The sequence below is a fragment of the Xiphophorus maculatus genome, chromosome 20, assembly GCF_002775205.1.
Source record: "Xiphophorus maculatus strain JP 163 A chromosome 20, X_maculatus-5.0-male, whole genome shotgun sequence".
Lineage (NCBI taxonomy): Eukaryota > Metazoa > Chordata > Actinopteri > Cyprinodontiformes > Poeciliidae > Xiphophorus > Xiphophorus maculatus.
In genome coordinates this window covers 11,185,669-11,208,572 of record NC_036462.1, presented here as the reverse complement: position 1 = coordinate 11,208,572, position 22,904 = coordinate 11,185,669, and the positions used below count along the sequence as shown (strand labels likewise).

The following is a 22,904-nucleotide window of genomic DNA, read 5'->3' as shown; positions in this document are numbered from 1 at the left end:
ACTGTGTCTATTTTGCTATTCTCTCCCCTTTCTGCTTTCCCCAGGATCCCATATATCTTCATGTCTCCTTTTAAGCTTCACTATCTTTATTAGTCAAAAGTCGAAGTGCCCGAGGCCAAAGCTTAAACCACTAAGTACAGCTGGTTAGGGACTGTCGGCCAGAGTAATGAGTTTTACCTTTAGCTGAACCATAAAGATGTGGTGTGTATGAGAGAGTATCTGTAATAAAAAAAGGTTAACAGCTTTTGTTTTGTTGTTGTTCTCTATCTAAATCTTTTTATATATATCTTATTATAAAATAAAACTGTACCAAATGGAAATACTAGTATTAACTAAAATTTAATGAAATTAAGTTTGAGAAACTTGTAATCCAAGTAATCCGGTCACCAGAGTTACTCACCACTGGTGACTGTTTAGGGATCTTTCACATCAAACTATTTTTCTATTACATCTTTCACATATGCACTTACCAACTCTGTAAAAGCTGTCACCATTCTTGATTCTGGCCACAAATGTTTTCACTGTGAAATGCAAGCAGTTGGTGAACATTCATTTAGTACAGGGGTGGGCACTCCTGGTCCTCGAGGGCCGGTGTCCTGCAACTCTTAGATGTCTCCCTGGTCCAACACACCTGAATCCAACAGCTGAATCTCCTCCTAAGTGCAGTCAAGTTCTCCAGAGTCCTGTTAACGACCTCATTATTTGACTCAGGTGTGTTGAAGTAGAGATGCATCTAAAAGTTGCAGGACACCGGCCCTCGAGGACCAGGAGTGCCCACCCCTGATTTAGTAGGTAACCAAAAATGTCTCGTTAACAGACCTCCAGCTGAATGTTTTAATTTTGTCTTCTTTTTTAGATGGAAAGGATTGTGGTTTTAATAGCAGTTTTCTATTGTCAAGAAAACTGCTATGCAAAGACTTCTGCACCCCAGATTTTATGGCCACTGTAACATAGTTTGGAAAGGTTTAAACAGTGGATGTTATTCAGTTTTGGACTTGCATTGTGAATTGCTTTTAACAAAACAATTATCCAACTAAATTATGTTAGATAATTATGTTTTTTGTTATTAGTATATATTAATATCAAAAGCACCTAAAAAGTCACATTCTCCATTCTTATCTACTATATTTTAATAGATGCTTTGTGAAATGCAGTTATGGCCAAATGTGAAATCAAGGAAATGAGATATGTGTTAGAACAGTTAAATTTTTTCCCATATTTTCAGCCTTGATCATTCTTGTTCTGCGATCAGTTTTCTGTTTTTTATTTACTTTATTTTTAATATCTGTTTAATCGGGTGCAGGGTTGTGCAGGTGCAGGTTCCCGTCTGCAGCTGTCAGTAAGTGAGAGGACGGGTCTCGTCTTGGCAGGTCTCCAGTACGTCATACAGCAACATAGAGACACACAAGATGAACAACTCTTCAAACACACACTAATACTTAACACAGTTTATAATCTCCAGTTAATCTTATGATTTATGGTACCAAAAAAAAAAAAAGAAACCTTTGGAATTGAGCTTTAATACTAATTTGACAAACCTAAATGGAAATCATCATATAATTTTGCATTTAATAACTAATGATGATCAAAATAGAAGAGAAAAAATGTTTCTATGTAACATTACAGAATAATTTGGATACTGAATTAAAAATATGTAATCTCTCACAGGGATAAAGAAATATAATAATTTAATTATGAGCCAACAGAATGATGCTGTCTATTTGTAAAATTGAAATGAGTGAAACAGAGCTAAGTAGAATTAAAATGAACCTAAAATGTGTATCTGAATATTAGTTTGAGGGGTGAAGAGGTGGATGGGGAGGGTCTGGTTAGTAGAAGATGTACAAATTATCTTGTAGATAAATATTGAAAATTCATTGATTTTGCCTAATAAGTACCGTTTATTCAGAAAGTTTTAGAAGTAACATGCAAAATAATTTGCTTTGGATCAAAAACCGTCGCCCACCACATTTATTTGACAATATAGGAATATAATAGTAACCATATTGATATTAATATTAAAATTTAAAACAAGATACAATATTCTCCGATATTTAAACAAATAAAGAGACCACATTTGGTTTGTTCAGATATTACGCAATTTTTCAAAAGGAAATCTCTTCTCTTTTATACAGATAAATATGAACTTTGATGACATACATACTTTTCAAAAGGGTCTAATGACTTTTAAGGTATAGACCAGCAGCACTGTACACACAATGCACATTATTTAAGAAGGATACTACACAATAATGGCCACAGGTTTCTAAGTTTCTGTCTTTCACCACCCACCAACTGGATTCAGTTCCTCCTGTCACTCTATCTGTTTTTTAGGCCACACATACACAGCCTCAATTTTCTGTCCTTGGGAATCAGCCATATGTAGACCACAGATGATTAAATCCCAACTGTGGAATTCTGGACACAAAGACAGATCAATAACCTCGACTAAGCCATAATCCCATTTACAGCAAAAACAACTAAGAGGAGTACCGTAACTGTTTTCTCCTCATGACTTGTCTATTGTCTTTTGATCCACGGAAACATTTTGGGGAGGCAAACTTCAGAGTGACCAATAAGACCACATGTACAGGGTCTTTTTATCCAACCCTTATGCTCATGATTTAGCCCTTGGTAAACCAGTAAACATCACCGAGAGTAAAATACAGTATATTTTGTGTTTACAGGCCTGTTCGTTTCCCAAACAGCTTGTTCTAATTACTGCACTGAAAACCAAAGTGAACAAGAACTGCTTGTATGGTGTTTTAGAGTTGGAGAAGTCAGATGCCTTTCATTAGATAGGATGAGCATCAACAACAATATGTTGCCATTTTTCTGCCTTTGTTTCAGGGTGAATGAAGAGGAAGACAGTGTTTTGATTCTAGTCATGTTTGATTTGGTAGTTGGAAATTAGAGCCTCGTTCACTGCCATGCTTTCTACAGTTTGCCTAAGGTGGTAGGGTCCATTTTATGAGAAAATACTTTTTTTTTTTTTGAGGCGTGGGTTTAGGGTGGAAGGGGGTCTTTTGCAGGAGCCCAGCAAATGTACAATTGTTCCCTGAGAAACCAAGACATCTGTTGTCTGTGAGAAGAGAGCACCAGGAGAGGAGGTCTCTGCTAAGGAGTCCTCTTGGTACTCATAGTGACTACAGTGCTGAGTAATTGGTAAAGAATCGACACATATGATGTTGAAGGAAGGCGTGTCAAGTCAGAAAGGAAAGAAAACAGGCCACCTCATTCCCAGAGAAAGGAAAAAAATAACATGAATACAGAGCAGAATAGGAGCAATGATCTTCACCCCGACCCCACTCACCCTCCTCCCTTTCCCTCTGTATCCTTTCCAGACCTAGACTCCAGACTAGCTTCATCCTTGTAATTTAGATTAATTTCTTCCACATTTTCCTCAGGGATTAGGCTGTACCTCTCAACCCCACCCCCTGCCCTTCTACCCAAAGCACGGCACACATATAAACATGCACAGCTCACCCCCTGCTACAGCTTCTTAATACTCTCATAATTAGACTACATTCCCTTTATGTCTAGCCCCACCCAGTCTTGACTTTCATACAAATCACCCCAGAAATGTAAAAAACAAAAATAATAAGTTTAGTTGAGGAAAGTCAATAAATCACTCCACTGCTAATGTCTTTTTTGGCATCCATGGGGATTTGCTGTTGACATTAAAGTTAACTCAACTTCTACTGTTTAAATAAAACATAGTCCAATTAGAAAGGGGATAATTATTATTCTAAGTAGTGTGTTATGTGACAATTGAAAGTTTAAGTTGTTTGACCACAGTTACTTCAGTTTTATTAACTATAAAAGTTTTTAGATCCACTAGCTTGGCAATGAATAGGGGTGCTAAAACTTGGATGCAGCAATTACTTTTGAATGAACTTACTAAAAAGAATAGTATTATCGGGACACAAATAAAACTGATCATATTCTTTAAATATTGTGGGATACCGCACATTGTGTTAATACCAACTATTTACTATAACTGAAGAGGGGGTTTATTGTCAGTAAACCACTCTAAAGAAATACAAACAAGCCTATTTACAGCAACAAGTTAACCAATACAGTAAAGCAAAGACATTTGGAGGGATTATCACAATGCAAGCATTTACAGACCCATTCAATACATTTAAATATATTTGAAAAGTTAATTTGTTTTAGTAACTCTGGCTTGCATGCACAGTGATATTTATGCTGCTTACAGTGTGATGCAACAACTTTGCAAACATGTCAAAGCTTGCTGTTTCGCCAGTATCAAAAAAATACGCTTTAAACAATACAAGTTCACAGGTCTTTAATATATTAGTTCTGAAATTATGGGTGTGAAACTATTGATAGTTAAGTTAAAGCTAACTAACTGAAGAGTTTATCATATTTGATTTAAAAAAAGTTATAATAATGGACGGATTTGAAAAATATTTTCACTGCAAGGTATGTTTTTTAGTTCTCTAGCTTCTACCTGCAGCTGTTTAGTAGCAGCAGGAAACATTTGAAAAACTTTGTCAAAACAGCATCAATAAAGTATACACAGTGAATACATATCAGCAATACTTTCAAAATTGAGAATGTCATTACTATTTACTTGGTTGTCAACCGGGTTTAAAATATCCTCAAAATGGGAATGAATTGACACATGGTCAGTGTAAAACTTTTCAAAAGGAAAATCTCTTGTTTTTCTGAGACAAGCGATTTGCCTTAGAAAGAAGGGCCTTTTTTCAGACCAGAAAAAGCATAAAACCAAAACTGGCAAAGAGGCATAAAACAACAGCACTATAATTTCCAGACAATGCATTGTATATTTTTGTTGCTTTATGCTGGGTTTTGATATCTAAATAATACCCTTTTTTAAGACTTAAGGTGAAGTTTAAATTATACTGCACATTTCACAACTTCCTCAATTTAACTGACCTAAATTGTAACATTGTTAAAAAATAATCCTAAAAGCACTGCTTTGAAGAAGAAAGCTGTCACATGGGGCACATGAGCCAGACTACTGGGTGGAAGTCATATTGTTTATTTCTCTTCACCACCACACACAGATAGCATAATGCAAACTTTGTTACTCTTTATAACACACACTCCTGAATATCCTATTTTTAACACATACCCAAGTTTATTTACACTCAGTTCCTGTACAAAACCACAAATTCTCCAACCTGCTTTATAACAATGAATGGCTCAAGTCCAGCATGAAAAATGTCTATTGTACTTCATAAAAAACATACCTGGCAAATTACAATTCCAGAGCTTCCCACAGAAATCAACAACAATTTTCAATTGTGATTAAAAAAACTGCTAAATTAAATTAACAACAGAAAAAATGTCATTTTGCCTGAACATTGACACAGTTGGTAACATCTTTGCCTTGCAGCAAAAATATTCTGTTTTCCTCTATGTATTTGCATGTTCTCCATGTGTGGGTTCTCTCCAGATACTCTGACTTCCTCCTACAATCCAAAAACATTTCTGGCAATTGGTTTTTCTATGTTGTTTTTAGCTATGAGTGAGTGTGTGCTGACCCTTGATGGACTCACAACCCATCCAGCGACCCTAAAAAGAAAAGGAGGCATAGGCAATAGAAGGATGCACAGATGGATGTTTTTACCTAAAGTTCATTATATAAATTATAAACATAATGATGTTTCCCCTAATTGCACAAATTTGAATTTGGACATAAATTATTATTTTTAACAGCTCAAATATTTTTAACTTGGCAATTACAACTCTTTCCATTACTGACCAAAATGCATTAAATTCCAAACCCTGTCTACACTGGTAAATTTGTTAAGACCTCTTTAATCATATTTTGTGATGCAAGTAAAAGAAATCTATTGTTTATAGATCTACAAAGAGATACAAACGCTTTCTATCTTCACAGAACCAGGAGCAAGCTTAAAGCCAATGGTGATTTACAGATAAGAATCTACTACCGTCATCTTTCTGACTTGTCGTTTATGACTTGGGATGTTAGGACTATAGTTTAACTCATAAAGTGGTTTCGGTGGTTGGGAACTGCAAGCGAGCGATTAGTCTGACTGCAAACGAGCCTTAATGCACAACAGATTTCAAACACATTTCTTGAGAGGAAGTGGTTGACTAAACGGAGAAGGGTAAAAGTTAACAGCAAAGTATCTGGGAATATTTGGGGTAAATCTTTTGAAATTTATTACAAAAAGAAAGAGGAAAAGCATTGACACAGAATTGTTTTGTTTGGAGGTGATTGAAATCACAATGAAAAATGTTTAACGAAACACAAGATCATGTGGTAAAATTGAAAAAAAAATTAGACATGACATCAAGTTATTCCCATTTTGGCACATTTTTCCTTTGTCCTTTGAGCTTCATCATGTGACTTGCCACGACCTACATTAAAAGGTCATGCAGTCAGAGCTAACTTGAACTACAGCTACAGTTCAGTGAAGCTGGAGTTGACAAGAAGGCCCAAGGCCTTCATAATGAAATGTAAAGATTACATTAGCATGTCAGTTATATCTCCAATTAAGGAGGTTTCTGAGTCCTTCTCTTTGTTCTTAGAAGTGGTGAATGAGATCAACAAGCTCACGCTTGTCTCCAGTTCCCAGCTACCTTAGGTGTGTCATATGGGAATTGCTCACCCTTGCTCACAGTTTAGAGTGTTTGACCAGTTTTCATGTTGCCAAAGTTTTAGAAATCACACGAAAAAGGATGACACATGGAAAACAGGTGCACTTGCAGCTTGCAGCGTGCAGCTAAAACTTTTTTCACTTGGTGGCAATGATCACAGGTTTTAACTGTATACATTGGCTGCTCCTTTGGCAGCTCTAGCCAGCTTTAGCCCTTCAAACTTGCCGATGGAAGATTGTCTTTGCAGACGATAGACGATGAAAGTGAATGGAATTTGTGTGTCTTCCAAAACAAAACCTCTCTTATGTGACTGAGTGACAGCCTGAAAGACAACTAATAAGAAGGCGAACAATAAGTTCTGTCTGTTCAAAAAGACATTTTGACTTAGGGAAGTGTTAACTCAACTTGTGTTCAAACAGTCCTGCTTTTTTCTTCCTCCGCCTATAGCTTGCACCATCATCTGCTCTCCCTGCAATTATCTACTCTTTCAGGCCCATGCATACGGCATAACATGAATAACTGAAGGCAGTTAAGGTCAACTGCTGTGAGGGCTTTGAGCCACTGGGTTCAGGTTGACAGGTCTGGTTAGACTGGTTTCTGAGGGGAGAGGCTGATACTTGTCTTACTGCAAGGGATCTACAGCTAAGTGCAACTGCTGCTGCTTCTTTACTGTGTGACATGTTTTTTGTTTTTTTGTCAAAAATTGGTTTCTCCTACTGACCTCCATGGCCGTACTTCTGAGAAAAGTAAATAAAAATGATAACATTGCAAAAATAAAAGTAATATAATTTGAAAATAGCTCTCTAAGTTAAGTACAAAATGCTTTTCTTCTGTCAATACTGCATTGGTATCATTAATAGAGTAGAAATAAATACATTAACAGATCACATGCATTCTGTCTTAAGTTTTCAACTTTTCTTTGGTGCAGCACCTACTAAAGTCAATTTTAGAAGTTTGTCCACTTTGCGTCTGTCACTGACATTTATCAAACTGCTCCTGATACACATAGAGACAGACAATATGATTCAATGTGGACTGGCTGGGCAAGTGATGATTAAGCAACCTTGTTTCCTATGCTAGCTTGTCAACAGTTTTTCATCAGTCTCTCACAGACATCAAAGGTGCTCTCAACAGTATGGGGAAACTTGTAGCAGTACACTGAAACAACAACAGAGTAGAAAAGGAGAGGCGCCACATTAGCTTGACAATACATGTTTGCTGTATCTTAGAACTGTAACTCAGGAAAACCTTCAACATTGCAAACCTTTTTGCAACATGTGGCTGAAGTATCAAATATTTTTATGTTGCTTTAGTTTAAATTTTTGCTTAAAAACCAACGTGTAACATAGATGACTTTCTGACACAAAGAATGAACTTATGCAATGTAATCAGTAAAGTTGCAGCTGATGTGATTTTAGAGACTGTGCGTCTCAATAATTAGAATGTCATCGCAATGAGTTGTTTTTTTCAGTAACTCAATTCAAAAAGTTAAAGGACGTTATAAAGATTTATTGCGTTGAGTGAGTTTTATTTCAAGCCTTCTATTCTGTTAATTTGGATAATTGCGGCCTCCAACTTGGCACAAATTTTTGTTTCAGACATTTGAATATTTGCCTTTGAATAATACCAATTAAATAATTATTTTTATTGCACAAATATTATGTCATAATCCATTAATATGTTATGCATCCATAGGTAGCAGTTTAGGTAGTTTAGTGAAAGGAGAAAAAAAAGGTAGACAAGCAATAGGCATAAGCACTGCTAAAGACAAATTTGCTTTGACTCTTGGAGAAGGAGCCTTGACCAGGCACGTTACATGGACATATTTTTCACTAGACTCGCATTCTGTTTTTAAACAGAATGCTGTGTAAAAAATAATTTTCAGAAGGAGAATTTGAGGTTTCATTTGGTGTGTTTTGTAATTATAAAAAATAACATAAAATACACACTTTGAGTATTTTAGTCTGTTTTCAGTTTCGGTTTATTCAGTTTAGTCTATGTGTATTGAATCTACAGAATATACTAAATTCTGTTTTTGACCTGAATTACTGAAATAATAAAAAAAAACTTGTCAACGACATTCTAATGTATTGAGATGAACCTGTACATCATTGTCTATGCCTTTTGTCTTATATAACACAATTTATAAAAATTCATGCCAATATACTTTAATTTACTGAGATAAATTAAAGTTGTTAAGAATGAGGGCCTTTCTTTAAAAGTAACTTTTGAAATCCAGATTAACATGGGAGCCGAACTACCTGAGCAACAAGAAGCCAAGAAAATTTTAGATAAAATCACCATCAACCATTTTCTTAGTTCAAAAATAAACAAGTCGTTTGACTGCTCTCCACAACACATCTTTGTCCCTCACATGATGCGCTGTTGAGGTCTACGCCTTCAATGAGCTACACAGCCTATTTGTGAAGAGCAAATAATGATGACTACTGTTCGCATTAGTTTGGTAGGGGGAATTTTCTTTGGCTGTTTATCTACAGGGAAATCTTCCAACACATGACTTAACCATTTTCTGTGAACTATTGCTGAGAAACTAGGCCATAAAAAAGGAAATGTGTGTTTCTGTGATCTGGGCAACATCACTTGCACACCGGATCTGGCTTCAGGCTTTCATTTTTTATTTGTATTTGATCCTGGAACTTTGAAACATGTTTTTTTTTTACATCTTTAACAAAAAAGGCAAATCATGCCCATTTCCTAAACTCTACTTGAGAAAAAAATCTAACCCATTTAAAAAAGTTTCTAACACATCCTGTAAAAAGTTAGACCATATACCTCAATGATGCTATTATTTACACAAACCCATTAAATTACAACATAAATTAAAAAATATATATTTATATTCCAGGACAACAAATTGAATAAAATTCTACGTTTTGACATTTTGAATTTAATGTCTAGTTAAAAACATTTTAAAAGAAAGAAATATGTACAAGTACACACATTCTTACGACACGCATTCATAGTAAGATTGATATTTGGCTGATGTTACCTCATGCTTTCAAACACTAATGTTGGAGAACAGAATTGTGTGAATGCCTGTCATCCACACAAACACTTACAAGGCGTCTTTTGTAGCATCTTTAAAGTCTCTGATTTGTGAATGAGCACTGACTGAAAAATTATTGCCAGACTCAAATGTCTCCCATTAAGCAAAGCATGATAACACTGGAGTCAGAATGGGGTGTACAAAATAATAATAATAATACAAAAACAAAGACAGCAGAGTGTATTTTTGCATCTCACTCTTTCGCTATGTCTCTTCCTTTCTGTCTCTCTCTCACACATAAACACACACACACACACACACACACACACTTAAAAATTGTCCTTTGCAGGTCCATTGAGACACAATGCAAATCAGTCTGGATTTGCCTCCAGACTGAAGGGGGAGGGTAAGGAGAGGGGTGCTGAGTGGAATTCACAGCCATTGCAACTCATCTTAAGATGATGTCCACTACAAAAAAAAAACTGAATGCACTTGTTCCCATCCCCCTTTAAAAAAACTGTAGTTGAGTTGGAATTTTATGGAACTGGATCGCTATTGTTTGATGGTATGTTTAACCATCACAGAAGCAGCTCCCAAAAAGCCGAGTCCACAGAATTCCCTATTTGGAGTCAGCACTTACCGACGTGTAGCCATCTGTGACAAATCCAAAGTTTTGTAGAAATATACATTTACATTGGAAGCACACATACACACCCACATACAAAATAAGCTCTCAAAATGGTAATACTAAAGATAAGTTTCAAAAAGTCCAAAACAGGGAGAGGGCAGCAAGAATGAGTGTATTCTGTGATTGGGAAATTCAGGTTTTCTCCTTTTGAGCTCTCATTTCCTGTGCTTGTCCATCTTGTCAGTGGACTTGCTCCCACTCTCTGAGGATCCCTGGGTTTCACTGCCAGAACTCAAGTACATCTTGTCCACTTGTTTGAGCGCCTCATTTAGGTAGTTCTGGAGGGAGGTCATTGCAGCGCATATGGCTGGAGAACCAAATCCATGAGTGATGAGGCTGAAATGAGTCAGGCAGCCCTGGATTCCAGGCTCCAAGATGGGCGCCGGCCTTGAGTTTCCTAACGGTGACCGGTCCTGTGTGAGCAGGTCAGTAAATTCTTTGCAGATTTGCCTGAGGGTAGAGAAACCAGTCAGGATAGATGCAATAATATACTTGGCCTGAAAGCCAACCCAATAGATAACACAGTGGGTGTTTCAATAAGGTAGCTGCTCTACTGCCAAAATAACAGAGCAAAAACAGGCTTTGAAAAACTAAAAAAAAAAAGGCAAGTTGCAACTTGACTCTGTTACAAGTGAATAAATGCGTGCAAATAAGATGCAAACCACAAATTAGAAATACTGACTTAGCAGCGAGGAGCATGTTCTTGCGAGAGTTGACCTCGTTGCGCTCCACATGGGGCCTGCCCAAGTATTCAGCTATTGCCTTTGCAGGAAACTCAGTCTCGCATACATAACCAAAGTCTCTTGCTAAATGAACAGCTTCACCTGTGGAAACAAAAATCAAAAATCAGTTGTTGTTAGCTCAAACCAGACACAAGACATTTCTTCTTCCAGACAACTCCCCAAAACCTACTCTAAAATCACACCATATTCTTGCGCACGAAGGGAAAAGTTCATACCGTTGTTTAAAGAGTTGGATGAAAAGAAAACAATTCCCTCTGACTGCTACTCTCATTCCTTCCAAAACAACTGCAGTAATTAGGGTGTCGAATTCTAAACCGGGTAGAAGTGACAACAGTGGCTCTTCTGGTCTGAGCTCAACATGATTAACATGCACTTTGGTGGCATGAGTCATGTTTTCTTACACCTATTTAAGTTCCTTTAGAAGCTATGCTCAACGAGGACAGAGTCTATAAGCAAAAACGGCAGACTTCCAAATATTACCTCCAATGGTTCTGAATTGCACCTTTTCCTTAGTCTGTGAATGCTAAGTTGAAAGGCTTTACTCTTAAGACACAAGTAATGAAGATGTGAAATATTAAATTTAATTAAATTTTCTCATCTTTGATCAAAATGTATGAGCAACAGTTTAAATGTTTAAACAGTTTAAACAGACTTTTGTTTTTATTTTCCTTATTTTAAATAACAAACATACAATTACTGGCAAAGAGACATGGAAATATGTTTATTTCATATTTGTACCCCCTGTCCCAGTGAACAGTGAATATGTGCCACCCTGTAATATGTTTACAAACATATTGTAAAGATGAGTGTTTTCCACACTGAACTAAGAATGAAAAATAATTTGTAAAAAATATTTTTTCCTTAAACACTTTGCCCAAACTAATCCAAATGTTAGAGCAGTGCTTATTTTTGACATTATCATTTGTCTGCTTTTATTTACTTCTTGAAAAATAAATGAAACTAGACTTCAAATGTGAAATAAAAATCAAATAAGCACTTTCATTCTTTCATGACTGGTTTCCGATTCTGTTGTCCAATGGCCATGACATCTAAATGTGGATTTTTGATGATTTCTTTACGACTAAATTGGTGTTGTTCTTATTTTACTATCTCACACAATATGATAATATCAAATTTTCAAATGTGACTTGTAAATGTATCAAGATCTATAATTTATCTATTCACGCAATAGTATTGCCAACCCTACATTTCAACCTGTTGGGAAGAAAGCCATCTAAACAGAATCTGTTAACCTGGAGGATGATTACTAGTGTTAAGACCTCTTGCCTGTGGAAAACAAAGCCAGTGGAAGAAGTTTATTTCCATCTTGAGGTTGCTTTGATTTGCACTGTCATAATGGGCTTATGTGGATAAATGGTAATACTGAGGGCATAAAGCACCTCAAGCTATGCTTTTTTGATAGTCTTGCACATAACTAACAGGATTCAGGCAGATGTTCAGAAGCACAAGCTTTAAGGTCAGCTGGCCCTCCTGGGGAGCTGAACACAACATAACAAGGCTTAATTCAGCTTTGAAGGTCTTGAAATAAAACAGGCCTCCAGTCATTCTCCTGCATAGAATCATTAGCCTATTTATAAAAATGAATGGGAATCTAGAGAGGGAAAAAAAAATATCCGGCTTCAGCCAGCGGCAGGTAGGCGGTTTGAAAGTGATACTGTGATCATATGAAAGTCTAACCCTATCAAGATGCATCTGCCTTATACAAGGTGACAAATTTTTATCTTGCCTATAGCTCATGCCATAAAGAGTACTACACCAATAAAACTTGGTATGAGGGGATCTTGGCTGGTTTGCATTAAAAAAATACAAAATAATAATAATAATCAGAATATGTAATTAAAAACTGGTGTTGTCTTGTTTGGGATTTTGAAAACAAAATAAGTATTTTTTACTAAGCAGTAACAACAAAATATAAAAATAGATTTTACTCTTCCAACACTAAACAGAGAAGGACTTATTTCTGAGAGAAGTTTGCTAGTTAGAAGTTGTCTGTCAGTCCATTTCTTTTTGGTGGATTCAGATAGCTGTTTACAGAAGAACAGCTTAGAGAATAAAGCCTGAATGCCTCATGGACATGTTTTTATCAGCTCAAGACAAAAGTAAAAAATTGCCATTGGCAAATCGTTTCTTCTATTCTTATTTTGACCAACTGGAGAGGCTACTCATCCATGCAAAAGATCACCTAATTCATACATACTGCTAGCTACTTAAACACCTCTCTCAAGAACAAAGCTGATTGACAGGCGGCTTGAATTGTTTTATGATTGCGCTCTAATAAAAACACACTATGCTGAGGAGAATGACACTCGTACATTCCCACGCTATCTGAGCAGCATTCCAGCCGGTGTAAGATGCAGTAAAAGTCAGAAAGGTACGATATGCTACCGAGTGATGCGTCATACCTTCTACAAGTGAGGTAAGTAGAGTGACATTGGCCGCCTTCCTTCTTCCAGCAGGCAAATTAAGCCCAATTTTATCCAGCTTCTCTCGCAGAGAACGACCTCCATTTTTTGACTTGGCTCTGCAGGACGACATAAAAACAAATTGAGTCCAAATCCTTGAAAGCAGCAATAGATTTTAGATGGACATTATTTCATTTTAAGAACAAAAAATCTCACCAATACTATTTGATAGTATTTTCTATTATTTTATGAGTTTTGGTGATAATTATTTAAGAAAATTGAACATGTGCATTAAAAGAAAAATAATTAGTGTGTGAAATTTTAGTAGTGCAGGAATATTATGGAAAAGAAGGTCTCACTCCAGGTTTAATATTCTAAAATATAAAGTGCTTCTCCTAATCTAAAAGAAAAACAAAAAAAAATTCGAATGATTCAAAAATGAAACAGATCCATCACTCAAACATGCATTTGTAGAGGCTCTCATACTCTTAACTTGTCATGGCAGAGTCAGTTTTCTGCATGGTCAGGCCGACATCTCTCCCTCTATATTGTGGGTGAGAGATCTTTAGAGAGGCATGTGTGACTAAATCCTCCCGACCCCCCCATCATCTCAACGCACTCCCCTCCAGCCCGGTTTCTGTACTTACAAGCCCCCTCCCTTAAGTATTTGACCTACATAAAAAGCGCTGTGTATGTCAACATTAACAAAGGCACATGGGAAGTGGCAAACATGCACTTTGACAAAAATAATTGCTCCGATCAGGGGTGTTAAGCACAAATGGTAACCCCCACCCCACCTCTTCAACAGACTGTCACTGTAACATCTGTGACAAAAGAGCAACTGCTATAGCGCAGATAAAACTATACATCATGCAAACATCAGCAAACACAATCACACACTTTTCAGACTGTTAGAACACGGAATGCCTTGTAAAATACATAAAAAGAGCACAAGCCAAGCTGAACTTTAAAAAACAAAGTATTTTCCATGAGCCACTGAGCTTTGAGCTATGGCTAATATTCTATTGTGCTATTATGATTTATATCTAAGGTTTTTATAATGACTTACAGATAGAAGACATATAACATTTAAGGTTGAAAGTAAAATCAGGTCAAGAAGGGAAAAAAAAATGTATATTCAATCCAGTCAAGCTGTCATGATAAATGAATTTAAGCCTCGACCTGCGTAAAACTCCTCCCAGGAGTGATGCGTTCAGGCACTCCGGGGGTGACAAACGCCTCTGGACTTCAGCCACAGTAACCTTGTACTTGGATGTGGAGCTCAACAAGGAAAGGCGACCCGGTACGGAGCAGAACACCTCTGTGGGGTTTGATACCATGCCCAGCAGTGACTCTTTCTGGAAGGGAAGGCCCAGCGTGTTGCCTTTCGGTAATGTGACAGGGCCTGGAGAGAAAGGGAAAAACCTACATTATGAACACAAAAAAGAGAATTGTGGTTGGGCAACAGTGATTGTTTGCATATGCCCTTTTCCAGTGTACGTACATAAGCTCTAAATCCTTCCTTGAATGTCTGTTTTTTTGCATGTAATCACAAGAAGCTGTGCGTGTGTGACTGTGTGTATGTACTGTATGTATGATTAAGCAGCTCCGAGGAAACCAGTCTTTGGTGAATGAGTGTTTACAAGAAACATTTTTTTTGAACCTTTCGAAATATTGTATGGTTCATGAAACACTGGATGCCTGAAGGTTAGCCCTCATTTTAAACACCATCCACAAACAGGTATCCACAAACAAGCTGAACCTCATTTAAACCCTTACTTTGTAAAAGACCTGCTCTCTTCTAAACATATTTACAACTTTGTTTTTGATCACATTCAATAAAGATTTATTTTAATCAAACACAAAAGGACTGACAGTCTGCAGACAAACAAAAAACAGTACAGCACACTACAATACAAAATACAGCTATCTTCATCCTCACCAGCAAGAAAGCCCCCCTGATAATAAGTCCTCTGTATGCGATCAAGGTTCCTGCCACCTCGTAGTCCTAATACTGAGACAGAAATCACAGAGTCACATGGGTGTTTCACTTCTTCCTCTGGGGCACATGCCTGGGAATGACATGCCATTGTTTACAAGTGGGAAAACCTAGATTGCCTATAGCGTGGCCTTCAGCATGGGAACAACATAATGACCCATCACTGATTTCCATAACATCATGGAGATGGGCTGCTTTATTCTGCTGCATAAATAGCTTTCTGCTTGTAATCGTGGTATCTATCTATCTGTCTGTCTGTCTGTCTGTCTGTCTGTCTGTCTGTCTGTCTGTCTGTCTGTCTGTCTGTCTGTCTGTCTGTCTGTCTGTCTGTCTGTCTGTCTGTCTGTCTGTCTGTCTGTCTGTCTGTCTGTCTGTCTGTCTGTCTGTCTGTCTGTCTGAAGTTTTATTGGACCCTGTTGTCAAAGCAGCAAAAGTTTCAAAACATGATTCGTGCCCCAATGGATTACCAAACTGCCCTTCCTGTGCAACCCAAACACCACACCCAACCAGAAGCTGGTCCTTCAAACAGCCAAACACAATTCAAGATTCAAGACCAACTCCTAAATTCCTGAAAACGTGATCAGAAAAGATTTGCTATAAAGAGCTTGAAAGATGATTCAACGCCTTCCTCCTCTGCTCCTTACTCAACACTGCCCAGCTGCCAGATTGCTCAATTTTCCCATCATGTCAGCTACAGCCTTCCGAATTTGAAAGCAGGGATCAGCTCCTTTCCCACTGATGAATCCATTCAAGCACCTTCACTAACAGAATAGGTGGAGGATCATGTCAAGCTTAGATGAGTGCATCTCGTGGCTACATGCGGATTATCATCGTGCAGAGCAGTAGTACAAATAAAAGACAAAAAGCTGCCTCCTGTGCACTGAGTGCCCTGACATGCCATCAGAAGCATGGTATTTTTTTGGAATATAGAGTGAAAAAACACAGTTCTTGTTGTATAATTTCCCATTCCTGTTAGTAATTACTGCATTGGCTGCACAAAGACTACAAAGGCAAATGTACCCCAGGCAGGAAATTCAAACAAGAGCACTCTTTTTCTTTTTCACTTTCATTCTTTCTCTCTTTTCGTTATTCTAACTTTAAAGAACTTGGGAAAACTTACCTTTTTTGATGACTGTCTGATCTGGCATAATAATACTGTGGTCATCTACATGCTGATTAAAAACACAGAAAGAAATAGATAAGGATATTTTGTTGATGCAACATAAATGAGTAAACTTAATTCATTTTACAGGGTTTAACGTTATAGTCAAAATTTGAGTGAAAAATGTGAAGAAGATGATATTTAATCTGGATTATTGTAAATTTAGAAAGTATGGAAAATTACCTAAAATTGAAATTTTAGAAATGATCAATCAGTGACTTTTTAATTTCTTAGAATAATCCACAAGGTTTTTAAAAATGCAAATGGGCTTAAGAACCTGCTTCGCTCATGTTCAGTAACTCCAAAATATACCGTCAAGTAGCTACATGTTGCAATTCTCTTACCTGAACGTCTTCCAGTCCAGGGCCCATGTCATGAATTCCCATATTATCACCAATAACAGAAGAGTCCAGGCTGTGCGGGGGCAGCAGCTCCGGCCGCCGGAACCCCTCTCTTCTCACCCCGGACGAGCCTCCCTCGAGGCCCAAGATTTGGCTCGCCAGTCCGCTCCTCCCGAGTCCGTCCTGGCCTTGCCGGCCGGGCCAGGACGGCTGCTGCTGGTTCGACGAAGGCGACTGGTGTATGGAGTTAATGTTGAACGGGTCGCTGAGATGAGAGTATGGGTCGGTGGACTGGGGGTAGGAGATGGGCTGGTACGGAGGTGGAAAGTACGGGGGCTGGAAGTCTGAACCAGCCGAGTGTGAGAGGGAAGGAGACGGGCTATAGAGGTGCTGACTGACCGCTGGCAGGTGAGGCAGCCGGGAGTTCCCATTGCTGTTGCCGTCATGCCTTTCCTTTGAGAGGGAAGAGACAAGACAGCTGAGCGAGATGGCAACTGCAGGGCAAACGGTGATATATATGTCTTAAGGAAATTATAGGTGTCATATACCTTATCTCTTGAAAGATTTCCAATAAAAATAATTACCAGTTGGGTGCGCATTAGGACTGGTAATAGGATTTTTCTTTACCTATTTAAATAAAGGTGTATTTTAAATCACTTGCCATAATAACTATAAAACAAAATATTTTATTTCATATTATTATTATTATTATTATTATTATTATTATTATTATTATTATTATTATTATTATTATTATTATTATATTCTTAAAGCTTTATTACATTTTATTTTCAATAACTGCAACAAAGTTTCAAAGTTGTAAATTCTTTCGATACGTTTTGCCCAGCATTCCTGTCCAAACATGCGTCCTGCTTTGTTAATGTTACAGACCTTTTCATGCTTTCCTCTTTTTTTTTTATTCGCACATAGAAATAAACATCAACCCGCGCAACAATTCGTGCTGTTGAAAACCCAACTTTTCCTTTTCTTCACTCCGAGTTCGTTTTGAACGACGGTATATTATCTAAACTCACCTCACAGTCTTCTTCATATTTTACGTTGTCAGCTAGTTTCCACAACATTCTGTCCGAGTTTCTCCGTTGCAAAAAAAAAAATAAAAAATAAATAAATTAAAAAAAAAACGAGAAAACAAGAAGAAGAGGAAGGAAAAGAAAACGTCGCCTTGGGTTAATCCAGGTGTGGAAAAAATGAGAGCTCCCTTGAGATCATGAACCCGATTGCTCTTCTGCTGCAGCAAACAGACAGCAAAGTTGTGAGGTGAGGGCTCAAGGGCAAACTGACCCACGGACTGACGCTCCCACAGCAGACAGGCTATGAGCCTATGAGTCTCCGTACCCACTGTGAGAGAAAACAGTCGTCAAACAATATTTCTCACCCCCCTTTCTCTCTCCGGTCAGTGCGCTCTGGAGTTGTGTTGTGAAAGTGGGCAAAACTGCTGCATAAGAAACTTGACTCCCTCTTTTGGACGAAACAGAGACGTTCAATCCTATTGGGCCGGGGAAAAAAATTAACTCTGTGATATATCTGCACAGCGACTGTGGGAGGGCGTTACCCTGTACAGGGATGCCGATGACAGGGTGGAACAAAACAACCTCTGATTGGCGGGAAGATGGCCCAATCAGAAGCATGTCCGTCTGTGCAGCCGTCTTGTGTCGGTGTCAAAAATTGAAACCCTCCCTCCAAACTTCTAAATCACTTTTTGTGTGCAGCGATGGATACAGCTTCTTACCACAAAACTAATTAGGTTTCCTGTGATTTTGGTTTTCTCTTCAAACGCAATGGGTTCCTGAACCGAAGGTCTTGTGTTTTTGAAAAGACAACCAGATGTTCTGGATTACAGTCCTTGTAAACCAACTGGGTCCGGTGTAAATCGTTGTGAAATAAATCCCCTTATCATTAAAAGAAAACAGCTTATTTTACCCGTAGCTGAACATGTTTCCTATCGATAAAACTTAAAAATGGCGTATTTAGTTTAATGTCTAGGGTGATTACTGGCCGGAACCGACAAAATGGGAATTAAAAAACGCCGCTCTGTTTGGTTTTTGGGAGTTAGTTTCCCCCCCCCCCCTCTCCCGTTAAAATTGCTATTTTCAAGCCAAAAATTCCCCGCGTTATATGAGATATATTATTTCCAACAATATTTTTGAATTATTTGATTTCGTATAGTCTTCCAAAATTATTATTATTACTGTTATGTAGATCATTTTGATAATTATTAACAACTTACTACTATACTATACTACTATAATACTATATTCCGAGAAAAATCCAATATATCCTTTTTATTATTATTATTGTCTCGCAGAAAATGCTGTTTTATTTGATTTTTTTCTAAGTCAGCTCTAAAGCAGCTTGAACGCCTGGCGACTCTATAAACAGGTCAATGAGGTTTTAATGTTATGGTTTTTCTCAGTGGTCGTTAAGTGCTCGTTTCAAACCACAACAAACCCCAAAGTTTAGCAGATTATTTATGTTTAACCAAAAAAAAAAAAAAAAAGAACGAAAAGCTTTCGAAACTCAAAGAATCTCAACTAACAACTCTTTCACAGATTCATTTACATCTTAGAGGAAACCTCATTTTTAAATTTAACAGTAATTTGCATGATTGACTTGAGTTTTATTTTTGACAGTTTGACATTAGGTCCCGTCACTGTCCTTTAGTCGGGAGCGATTTATTACTGAAATTACTACAATTTGACGTCTAAGCCTACAATGGACAGCCTTTTGTCCTGTAGTGAAAAAGTCTGTGGCGTCTATCCACCCAAGCTGTGATTCTCCAGTGAGTATGGGAACCACAGGACGTGAGCGACAGAGGATTATCCTCTTCTTTTATTCTTTTTTTTTTCCAGCGTGTTGCTTCTTGGCTTGTTGTGATGCCAAGCAGAAACAAAATGCACGTTGATTAAATATCATCCTCTTTAGCAGGCCTGCTGAGGGAAGTTAGTCACGCTTGGCTGGACTGTATAATGCTTTGAACAATCTGAAAAGTGCAGCTTGGCATAATGATGACAGTGATATCTGACTCATTTGATGTCAGGTGTAAAGATGAACTGGATCTGTTCCCGGGTACATTAAAAAAATACCACACATGCCAGTGAGCCTGTCCTGTCAGGTGATTGGTTTAATTTAACTCTTAGCAACAAAATGAAAAACACATTTTGAAAACGTAGTAGCTGAAAACGGATAGGCTTTAAAATCAACATTTTAATACAAGCGAATCAGATTCTGCATGATTCTGACTATTATTAAACCACAAGTGTTTCCGAAACTCATACAGCGCTACAAGATTACAAATCAGTGATTAAGGGGAAAATACAAAATAATAGGAATCCAGTCTGAACAGATAAAGGGCAATAAACATAAAACAAGTTTTGTTTTTAATGGAATCGGTCGTAAGAGAAACCCAACTAAACACAAGCACACAGGGGGAGGAATCAACTCACCCTCCAGTCTATCCTCTCCAGCACAGACATCTGCAAGGCTTCAGTTGCGGCAATCCCTCTGAGACCCAGCGACTGACTGAAACCATGGAGTTTTACTTCACCTGATTATCGTGCAGTGCGCATGCGCCGGTGTAACCGATACACCTGAGTGGGACAAATCAAATGTCACTCATCCACGGAATCTGCAGGTGTTTTTTTTTTTTTTTTCTTGGCTTATGGAATAAAATATTTTTTGAAAGTGGGAAACGAAGTCTAAGACTAAAATAAAATGATAATTTTGAAGATACATGCTAAAGTATAATGTGCGGATCTAATGGGATTATAAAAATGTAAAGCGGATTTTTAAACCAGTCTCAACATATTAAAAAAAAGGTAAAAACAAAGTTTTACAGGTTGAGGATTAAAAGAAAACGAGAGAAAAAGAGAGGAATTTTGGGATGAGGTAATTCCTCCCCCCGTAAATGACATCGCCCCGGGCTGACCAGAAGAATCTCCTTTCAAAGGCAACTGAAGCTTTTTAAAGGGCAAGAATGGCTGCTGTTATCTGATCTCCACCTAAATGTTTTGTTTGTTTTTTGTTTTTTTTTTTCCAAGTAAAACCAGTGAATACATCAAAGTTTCTCAAAATGTTGCTCAAAATGTGATTGATAAATCTGGTTAAAGGAGAAGAAGAGCGCACCTCTCTGATCCGCGTTCTGACCTGCCATGACGCTGCGGCCTCATCAACAAATCTGACTTTCACTGAAATTTCATTTGGGTTCATTTAGAGAGCGTCTCTTTATAAAGGCACCATGCAGACAATTACAAAACCAACAAAGAAAAGGTCTCAACATGTAATCAGCACCATACAGATCACACAGAAAGCAGGTAGGATGAAAACTGCTTGCAATAAAGTACCTACTTTATTAGATTGAAAAGATTAATTATAACTCAAGTATTTATTGGAACTAAGATGGATTAACCAATTTGCTTTTTTTTTTTTTTTTAATTGGATGTTGTTTTTCCATTCAAATATAGTTGTGCTACCTTTATGAATAAAAACATCCGGGCTCTACAAACTGAAAAATATAGCACAATTTTTGGTTGAATTTTGTATTTTTTTATTTATTTTTTAGAAAGGCAAACCCGCCAGTCAAAGCTTCTTCGACATTTGAAAGACCACAGTAGGCCAAAATGGTTTGAAATAAAACAAATCTTGTATAATAAATCAAGTGTTTTATTTTTCCCATTATTTTTTCAGCCGTGATGATTCTTAAACTGGCATTAGATCAGCACTTGTACCACTTAGGCATATAATAAATCTCAATAAAGGCAAATAAAAAGGAGAACATTTATAGTGCAACTTTGTGCTTAGAAACCGAAACCTCTTTGTATACAAATGAATTATAAAAATTCACGAATAACGTGATTTTAATACATACGTTGCCCGACTTAAATCACAAGCGCCACTGTGCGCCATGACTATGCATCTGCTGCCATCTTGTGGTTCAATCTTCTCATTACAATATTGAGGGTTTGTTCAATGTATCCTACTGTAGACTACAATGTAGACTAGTATGTATTTAACTCGTACGTTTTTACTGACCAATATAAATCATGTATTGCTGTGAGGAGACAGGAAACAAACACATCTAAAATCTGAAATGTGTGCCACATAACATTGTGGAATCACCTTTTGTTGCAGAGTTTGTTAGGAAACCTTTGTGAACGTCAATGTCCAAGTCATGCCATAGATTCCCTCAGATTTCAGGTTTGACTGGGACAACATATGGATATGCTTCCATCTTTTAAACCATATATGTTTGCATAGATATATGGTTTAGAGGTATACATACATACATATATGCATACCATAGCAGCTCTGGCTAAATGTTAGGACCAACTGCCTTTTTACAGCTTCCATCAGACTTTCTATCAGTATTATTTTTCTATTCTCCATCCATATCCCCATGACCTCTTAACAGCTTCCCCATCCCTTCTGAGAAAAGGCTCTACCACAGCATGACTCTGCCTTCACCATGGCCCACTGGGTTAGTTTTCCAATACATGTAACATCTTGTGAAGGAGGGCAGAAAGTTCAAATATGTCCAATGGCTTGTGACAAATCTGAGTCACAAAATTTAGTCACAAGTTGTGATAACTGCCAAGTCACCAGATTCGTGGATCTTTGTAATCCTCCAGTATTATCATTGGTCTCTTGGCTGTTTCTCTGATTAATGAATGAATATACTTTATTGATTCCAGAGGGAAATTCACATCTTAGTATAACCTGTCCAAAATAACATGCAACATTCTTCTCTCCTTTCATTGAATGTCCTGTTAGTTTAGGTAGACAGCTACGTCTTGGTAGGTTTGATGATATTTACACTTTCTTGGATGATGTGTTTAAATGTTATTTTTCAACTGAACTTTGCTGTAAATTTTTCCTCCATTTTATCTTGCGTGATTTTTTGACTCCA

At 37.4% G+C, this 22,904-nt stretch overlaps 1 protein-coding gene across 6 annotated transcripts; it reads right to left on the bottom strand.

The window, feature by feature from the left end:
* Positions 1–5,028: 5,028 nt before the first annotated feature.
* Positions 5,029–20,502, bottom strand: LOC102234024 (transcription factor AP-2 gamma-like). Of its 6 annotated transcripts, XM_023325406.1 has the most exons (9): positions 18,016–18,496; positions 17,530–17,608; positions 16,985–17,434; positions 16,599–16,650; positions 15,422–15,493; positions 14,662–14,884; positions 13,480–13,598; positions 10,996–11,137; positions 5,029–10,763 (listed from the first exon to the last, which is right to left on the bottom strand). In XM_023325406.1, the coding sequence occupies exons 2-9, from the start codon at positions 17,578–17,580 to the stop codon at positions 10,469–10,471; spliced, it is 1,404 nt and encodes a 467-aa protein (XP_023181174.1). In that variant the 5' UTR covers positions 17,581–17,608; positions 18,016–18,496; the 3' UTR covers positions 5,029–10,468. The 6 variants fall into 6 exon arrangements, with proteins under 6 accessions (XP_023181174.1, XP_023181176.1, XP_023181177.1 ...); XM_023325408.1 differs by lacking the exons at positions 17,530–17,608; positions 18,016–18,496 and adding an exon at positions 20,446–20,502; XM_023325409.1 differs by lacking the exon at positions 15,422–15,493 and having other exon boundaries at positions 18,016–18,495.
* Positions 20,503–22,904: the final 2,402 nt, after the last annotated feature.